We start from the raw sequence: 8874 nt of genomic DNA, 5'->3' as shown, positions 1-8874 counted from the left end.
CTGTATCTGGCGGCTCCGAGGAAGAACTGACGAGTTCGTATTCCCGCCCGCAGCCCTGGAAGACGTTCCAGTGGCTTCTGGGGTCCGTTTTACGACCCATTCTGTAGTCAGGGACTCTGCCCGAGTCGGACTATTTGGAGCTCCACCGGTGTCCGAAGGGTACGTGGTCCTACTGGCAGGCGACGGTCCGAGACGGACTCCGCCGCCGTCTGAGTTTTTGCTTTCGGTTTTGCGCCGAAGCCGCGCTGCGCGAATTTTCAGTTGTGTGGTTATCCTGTCTGTTATCTGTAGTCTTGTGTCTCTGTGTGTCTTTGAAAATATGGGGCAGACTGTTACCACCCCCTTAAGTCTAACTTTAGATCACTGGAAAGACGTCCAGCGCATTGCCTCCAACCAGTCCGTGGAAGTCAAGAAGAGACCTTGGACCACCTTCTGTACCTCCGAGTGGCCAACCTTTGGTGTAAATTGGCCCCCGGATGGGACCTTTGATCGAAATATTATTTCACCGGTCAAGTCCAGAGTGATGTCGCCCGGTCCTCACGGGCACCCGGACCAGGTCGCCTACATCGTAACCTGGGAGGCGATTGCTTATCGGCCTCCCCCGTGGGCCAAACCTTTTGTCTCTCCCAAACCTCCTTTACCCACCGCTCCTACCCCTCCCAGTCCTCCTCCGTTTCCTCCCCATTCTGCCCTCTACCCGACTGTTGTACCCGCTACTAAGCCCAAGCACCCTGGTACCCCTCAGGTTTTGTCCTCGGATGAGGGGCCTCTTATTGATCTCCTCTCAGAGGACCCACCACCATATGGACACCAGGGCCAGCCTGCTCCGGTGGGAACTGGGGCAGAGGCAGCGACCCCCACCACTGAGGGCGTTGCCCCCTCTCCTATGGCGTCTCGCCTACGGGGGAGAAGGGAGCCTCCGGTGGCCGATTCCACAACCTCTCAGGCTTTCCCTCTCCGGGCGGGGGGAAACGGCCAACTTCAATACTGGCCGTTCTCCTCCTCAGACTTGTATAACTGGAAAAATAACAACCCCTCTTTCTCTGATGACCCAGGCAGGCTGACGGCCTTGATAGAGTCCGTCCTCATAACCCATCAACCCACATGGGACGACTGTCAGCAACTGCTCCGGACCCTGCTGACGGGGGAAGAGATGCAGAGGGTCCTGCTGGAAGCCCGAAAGGCAGTACGGGGCGAGGACGGGCGTCCCACCCAACTGCCAAACGAGCTCAATGATGCTTTCCCCCTTGAGCATCCTGACTGGGATTTTACAACGGCTGCAGGTCGGAACCACCTAGTCCTCTATCGCCAGTTGCTCATAGCGGGTCTCCAGAGTGCGGGCAGAAGTCCCACTAATTTGGCTAAGGTAAAAGGTATTACTCAGGGACCCAGCGAGTCTCCCTCAGCCTTCTTGGAGAGACTCAAAGAAGCCTTTCGCAGGTACACTCCTTATGATCCAGAAGACCCAGGGCAGGAAACCAATGTGTCTATGTCATTTATTTGGCAGTCTGCCCCGGACATTAGCCGGAAGTTAGAAAGGCTGGAGGATTTGAAGAGTAAGACGCTAGGAGATTTGCTGAAAGAGGCAGAAAAGATTTTTAACAAGCGAGAGACTCCAGAAGAAAGAGAGGAACGTATAAGGAAGGAGACAGAAGAGAGAGAGGATCGCCGTAGGACAGAGACTGAGCAGAGAGAGAGAGAGAGAGACCGTAGGAGACAGCGGGAAATGAGTAGACTATTGGCCACTGTAACCTCTAGCCAGAGGCAGGATAGACAGGGGGGAGAACGAAGGAGGCCCCAACTGGAAAAAGATCAATGTGCCTACTGCAAGGAAAAAGGCCATTGGGCTAGAGATTGCCCAAAGAAGCCGCGGGGTCCTCGGGGGCAGCGCCATCAGACTTCCCTCCTCACCCTAGATGATTAGGGGGGTCAGGGCCAGGAGCCCCCCCCTGAGCCCAGGATAACCCTCAATGTCGGGGGGCAGCCAGTCACCTTCCTAGTAGACACAGGGGCTCAACACTCCGTTCTGACCCATAATCCGGGCCCCTTGAGTGACCGATCGGCATGGGTTCAAGGAGCCACCGGGGGAAGACGGTACCGATGGACTACGGACCGGAAAGTGCACCTGGCTACCGGTAAGGTTACCCACTCCTTCCTCCATGTGCCAGACTGCCCGTATCCCCTCCTGGGAAGAGACTTGTTAACCAAGTTGAAGGCCCAGATCCACTTTGAAAACTCAGGGGCCCGTGTAGCAGGACCGTCTGGACAGCCCCTTCAAGTCCTGACTCTGGACATCGAGAATGAGTACCGATTACATGACCCCCCTAGCGGCTCAGCGCCGTCCCTCGAGGCCACCTGGCTAACAGACTTTCCCCAGGCCTGGGCAGAGACTGGGGGCATGGGACTAGCAGTTCGCCAAGTCCCAATAGTCATATCTCTAAAGGCAACTTCCACACCTGTGTCAATCAAGCAGTACCCCATGTCGCAAGAGGCCAGGCAGGGCATAAGACCTCACATACAGAGATTACTCGACCAAGGGATCCTGGTGGCCTGCCAGTCCCCATGGAACACGCCTCTGCTACCTGTTAAAAAGCCTGGTACCACTGACTACAGGCCTGTCCAGGACCTGCGGGAGGTTAACAAGAGGGTGGAAGACATTCACCCCACTGTGCCTAACCCCTATAATCTTCTGAGTGGGCTTCCGCCATCCCATCAATGGTACACGGTTCTTGACTTAAAAGATGCCTTCTTTTGCTTAAGACTCCACCCAACCAGTCAACCTTTGTTTGCCTTCGAATGGAGAGATCCCGAGCTGGGAATCTCAGGACAGTTAACCTGGACCCGACTCCCTCAAGGGTTCAAAAACAGCCCCACCCTGTTTGATGAAGCCCTACACCGAGACTTGGCAGAGTTCCGGATCCAGCACCCAGGTTTGATCCTGCTGCAATATGTAGATGATATACTGCTGGCTGCCGCCTCTGAAACTGAGTGCCAGCAAGGTACCCGGGCCCTGTTACAGGCACTGGGGGAACTTGGGTATCGGGCTTCAGCTAAAAAGGCTCAAATCTGCCAAAGGCAGGTCAAATATCTAGGGTATCTCATAAAAGAAGGCCAAAGGTGGCTGACTTCAGCCCGAAAAGAGACAGTGATGGGGCTGCCTATCCCTAAGACATCAAGACAACTGAGAGAGTTCTTAGGGACGGCCGGGTTCTGCCGCCTGTGGATCCCGGGGTTCGCTGAAATGGCGGCCCCACTATACCCCCTCACTAAAAATGGGGCTCAGTTCGAGTGGGGCCCGGATCAGCAACGGGCTTATCAGGAGATCAAAAACGCCCTCCTGACTGCCCCAGCTCTGGGACTACCGGATTTGACTAAACCCTTTGACCTGTATGTAGATGAGAAGCAGGGATACGCCAAAGGCGTTTTGACCCAAAAGATAGGCCCATGGCGTCGCCCAGTCGCCTACCTATCCAAAAAGTTGGACCCTGTGGCGGCAGGATGGCCCCCTTGCCTGCGCATGGTGGCCGCCATCGCAGTCTTGACTAAAGATGCAGGCAAACTAACCATGGGACAACCACTGACCATCCTGGCCCCCCACGCGGTCGAGGCACTGGTCAAACAGCCTCCAGACCGCTGGCTATCCAATGCCCGCATGACCCATTATCAGGCCATGCTACTGGACACAGACCGAGTTCAGTTTGGGCCCGTGGTAACCCTCAACCCGGCTACGCTGCTTCCCCTCCCGGAGGGAGGAGGCGCTCCCCACGACTGCCTCGAGATCCTGGCCGAGACACATGGGACCCGGCAAGACCTAACGGATCAGCCCCTCCCGGACGCCGATTACATCTGGTTCACTGACGGGAGCAGCTTTATAGTGGAAGGTCAGCGGAGGGCTGGAGCTGCGGTTACCTCCGAAACTGAGGTAATTTGGGCAGAAGCTTTGCCCGCCGGAACCTCTGCTCAACGCGCCGAACTGATCGCGTTGACCCAGGCCTTGAAGATGGCAGAAGGTAAGAAGCTTAACGTTTATACTGATAGCCGTTATGCTTTCGCTACTGCCCATATTCATGGAGAAATATATCGGAGGCGAGGGTTGCTGACTTCAGAGGGCAAAGAAATCAAAAACAAAAGTGAGATCCTGGCCCTACTGGGCGCCCTTTTCTTGCCCAAGAAACTTAGCATCATCCACTGCCCCGGACATCAGAAGGGAAACAGCCCTGAGGCTAAGGGGAACCGACTGGCAGACCAGACAGCTCGGAATGTAGCCCTTGCAATGGAGACTAAGGATTCCGAGCTTCTCCTCGAGGCTACGGCACCACCAGCCCCGGTCCCTGAACCATATCAACCCTATACTGAATCTGATAAAAGGCAACTAGAAAAACTTGGGGCAGTTTATGATAAAGTGAAACAATGTTGGACTGTTCAAGGAAAACCTGTTCTGCCCCACCAGCATACCTTTGAACTCATAGATTTCCTCCACCGGCTCACCCACCTCAGCCCGCGAAAGATGAAGGCGCTATTAGACAGGGAAGAAAGTCCCTACTACCTGTTAGACAGAGATGAGATCCTCAACCACGTGGCGGACTTTTGCACTGCCTGCAAACAAGTAAATGCCAGTAAAGCTAAAATCGGGACAAGGGTGCGTGTAAGGGGACACCGCCCTGGGACTCACTGGGAAATTGACTTTACGGAAGTCAAACCTGGACTGTATGGGTACAAATATCTCCTTGTGATGGTGGACACCTTCTCAGGATGGGTTGAGGCTTTCCCCACCAAAAATGAAACTGCCAAAATAGTAGCTAAAAGGCTACTAGAAGACATCTTCCCCAGGTATGGAATGCCCCAAGTCATTGGGAGCGACAATGGACCTGCCTTCGTCTCCCAGGTAAGTCAGCTGGTGGCCAGAGTGATGGGGATCGAATGGAATTTACATTGTGCATACCGACCCCAAAGTTCAGGACAGGTAGAGAGAATAAATAGGACAATTAAGGAGACTTTGACCAAATTAACGCTTGCAACTGGCACTAGAGACTGGGTACTCCTACTGCCTATGGCTCTCTATCGGGCCCGCAATACACCGGGCCCCCATGGGCTCACCCCTTATGAGATAATATATGGGGCGCCCCCGCCCCTTGTAAACTTCCATGACCCGGAAAGAACAAAGCTTTCTAACCACCCATCTCTCCAAGCTCACTTACAGGCTCTCCAGGCTGTTCAGCAAGAAATTTGGAAACCATTAGCCGCTGCCTACCAGGACCAGCTGAACCAGCCGGGGACGCCACATCCCTTCCGGGTTGGAGACACTGTGTGGGTGCGCCGGCACCAGGCCAAAAACTTGGAACCACGCTGGAAGGGACCCTACACCGTGCTGCTCACCACCCCCACCGCTCTCAAAGTGGATGGCATCGCCGCATGGATACATGCCGCTCATGTAAAATCAGCAGATCCTCGACCTGGAAGACGGACCAGCCCGGAACCAACATGGAGGGTTCATCGCTCACAAAACCCTCTAAAGATAAGGCTTACCCGTGGGGCCCCCTAATGCTACTTGGATTACTACTGCTAGAGGGGACAGATGCGACTGATCGCTCTCCCCACCAGGTCTTTAACGTAACGTGGGTGGTCTCTAATCTGATGACGGGACAGACAGCTAACGCCACGTCCCTCCTTGGGACTCAAGTAGATGCATTTCCCACCCTCTCTGTAGACCTGTGTGATCTGGTGGGTGGCAGTTGGGACCCCTCGGACCAAGATCCATCTGGAGACTATGGGTGTCAATATGTTAACCAGAGAGGGTCCACCAGAGAATTCGATTTCTATGTATGCCCGGGCCATAAGGTACACACAGGCTGTGGAGGCCCGGCAGAGGGCTATTGCAGGAACTGGGGATGTGAGACCACGGGGCAGGCCTACTGGAACCCCTCATCCACCTGGGATTTCATTACTGTCAAAAGAGGCAGCACACCTGGTTTTACGTACGGGGGGGAAGGAAAATGGAAGTGTAAAAAAACAGAAAATAATAGAGATAGGTGGGTCGATTGTGGCCCCTGCTATGACTCTTTAAAGACCAGCCATATCGGAGCCACCCCTGGAGGACGATGCAATCCTCTAATCATCTCCTTCACTGAAGCAGGAAAAAAGGCCAATTGGGATATCCCCAAGTCCTGGGGACTACGATTGTACCGCACAGGACCCGACCCTGTGCTCCTGTTTTCCCTGACCCGCATTATCACAAACCCACAACCCCAGGTTCCCATTGGACCTAACCCCGTGTTGGCGGACCAAAAACCGCCCTCCAGACCAGTCCCTGTGGTGCCCCCCATACCTCCCTATGCCAACTCCACAGGGGCCTCCGACAGCTCTGCCAGTGTCACATCCGCCCTCACCACCGGGCATCCACAGAGGCCTGGTACTGGGGACCGGCTACTAGATTTAGTACAGGGAGCATACCTAGCCCTCAACCTAACCAGCCCCGAAAGGACCCAGGAGTGTTGGCTGTGCCTAGTGTCCGGACCCCCCTATTATGAAGGTGTTGCTGTTTTGAGAAACTATTCCAACTACACCACGGCACCAGCCAATTGTTCCTCCCTGCCACAGCATAAGCTCACCCTTCCAGAAGTGTCTGGCCAGGGACGCTGTATAGGGAAAGTGCCCCCATCTCATCAGGCATTGTGTAATGTTACTGAATCCATCTCGGTGGGGTCTTACTACCTGGCGGCCCCTGCGGGCACTCTCTGGGCCTGCAACACTGGTCTCACTCCTTGTCTTTCCGCCATTGTCCTCAACCTTACCAGTGACTACTGTGTTCTAGTGGAAGTCTGGCCAAAGGTAACGTACTACCCCTCAGAGTACATTTACACTCAGTTTGAGCAGAAGACCAGATTTAAAAGAGAGCCGGTCTCCTTGACCCTCGCCCTGCTCCTAGGAGGGCTCACTGTGGGGGGCATTGCAGCTGGTATAGGAACAGGGGCTACCGCTCTGACAGCCACTCAACAGTTCATGCAACTACAGGCAGCCATGCATACGGATCTTCAGGCCCTAGAAGATTCTGTTACTAATCTAGAAAAATCCCTGACCTCACTATCTGAGGTGGTTCTACAGAATCGGAGAGGGTTAGATTTGCTGTTTCTTAAAGAAGGAGGACTATGTGCCGCCCTTAAAGAAGAATGTTGCTTCTATGCAGACCACACGGGTCTGGTTAGAGACAGTATGGCCAAGCTTAGAGAAAGGTTAAAACAGAGACAGAAAATATTTGATTCTCAACAAGGATGGTTCGAGGGACTCTTTAACAGGTCACCCTGGTTTACTACTCTTATATCAACCATCACGGGTCCCCTAATAATCCTCATGTTGATTCTGTTCTTCGGACCCTGCATCCTTAACAGATTAGTACAGCTCATAAAAGACCGGGTATCTGTGGTACAGGCTCTAGTTTTAACTCAACAATACCACCAACTTAAAAATATAGATCCTGAAGAAGTAGAATCCAGTGAATAAAAGATTTTATTCAGGCACAAGGAAAAGGGGGGAATGAAAGACCCCCGCCCCAGGCTAGATTTTCACCTTAGAAAAGCAGCAGTAACGCCATTTTGCAAGGCATGGAAAAGTACCGGGGCTAGGCCCCAAAGTTATAAGGAAGTTCAGTCAAAGGTTAGGGCACGGAAAGTACCNGGACGAGGGCCAAACAGGATATCTGTGGTCATGCACCTGGGCTTTTGCCCTGGGCGGAGCACAGATGGAACCCAGATACCAACTGTTTCCAGGCCTCCCCCAGATGTTTCAAGTTCCCCAGATGACCATGGATAACCCCGTGGCCTTATTTGAACTAACCAATAAAATTGCTTCTCGCTTCTGTACCCGCGCTTTCTGCTCCCCTCTGCTATAAAAGATGTGTGTACGAGCCTCTCGGCGCGCCAGTCTCCCGAAAGACTGAGACGCCCGGGTACCCGTGTATTCAATAAACCCTCTTGCTGATTGCATCCGAACCGTGGTCTCGCTGATCCTTGGGAGGGTCTCCTCAGAGTGATCGACCTCCGAGTCTTCGGGGTCTTTCAGTTAGAGACCCTAAAAGATGTGAAAAACATAATTTTGAAAATATTATTTCAAATATAAGTATGCCCCTTAGTGAAGAGGAAGCAGGGCCTTGGAGAGTAGTCACCCAGCTATGAAGTTAGCTATTTATTAAATAGATGTCATTGGGAAAATCGTGTCTACTTCAGTTTTTTTATATACACATATACTAAGACAGGGTCATATATAGTCCAGGCTGTCCTCAAACTTGCTATACAGCTTTGGATGGCCTGAGTTTCTGACCCTCCTGCCTCTACTTTCCAGGTGCTTGGATTACACCATAATTTATGTAGTGCTGGTGACCAAACCCTTGTTCCACAGGTGTATACTACTGTGCCCACCTGACCCCTGCAACCTCAATCACATAAATGATTATGTAACACAAAAAAGATGGGCTTGCTTGTCTTTGACACTGTGGCACAGCTTGCCTTAACTGCAATCCTCACACCCTCTGGTCTGCAGGTTGATCCTGCTGATGCGGCTGGGTTAGGCAGCTGTCCCCTTCCTCCTGCTCTGTGCGTGTCCTTCCCAAAGCTGCGCTCAGAGGAAGAGGATGACCCTCTCTGACAGAAAAGACTGCTCCTCAGCCTGGGCACAGCAGCAGCTCTGTGGTGCCCTTCATCCCCCGTGGAAACAAACTGTTCTCACTCTGTCTTGAGAACCTTTTTAAAATTGCATTTATCATGTATGCCTGTGTGTGTGAATGTGCACACATGCATGTCGTGGCACACGTGAAGTTTAATAAAGACATTTTAACATAGGCCTGAGCATGAGGGATGGAAGAGAGGCACTCAGAACAATGTA

The 8874-nt window shown here is 53.0% G+C and overlaps 2 protein-coding genes across 2 annotated transcripts; both read left to right on the top strand.

Annotated features, from left to right (window-relative positions):
* The first annotated feature begins 319 nt into the window (after nucleotides 1–319).
* LOC110295489 lies at nucleotides 320–5599 on the top strand. The gene is given in 2 exon segments (XM_029477069.1): nucleotides 320–4885; nucleotides 5201–5599. Coding segments are annotated over 2 exon segments (4908 nt in total). The 3' UTR covers nucleotides 5543–5599.
* A 35-nt stretch (nucleotides 5600–5634) lies between these two features.
* LOC110294914 (MLV-related proviral Env polyprotein-like) lies at nucleotides 5635–7497 on the top strand. Its single transcript, XM_021163374.2, has one exon. It carries the CDS (start codon nucleotides 5635–5637, stop codon nucleotides 7495–7497), a length of 1863 nt encoding a protein of 620 aa, XP_021019033.2.
* The last annotated feature ends 1377 nt before the right edge of the window (nucleotides 7498–8874 follow it).

The sequence above is a fragment of the Mus caroli genome, chromosome 5 (genome assembly GCF_900094665.2).
Source record: "Mus caroli chromosome 5, CAROLI_EIJ_v1.1, whole genome shotgun sequence".
NCBI lineage: Eukaryota > Metazoa > Chordata > Mammalia > Rodentia > Muridae > Mus > Mus caroli.
This window is presented reverse-complemented; position numbering and strand designations above follow the sequence as displayed.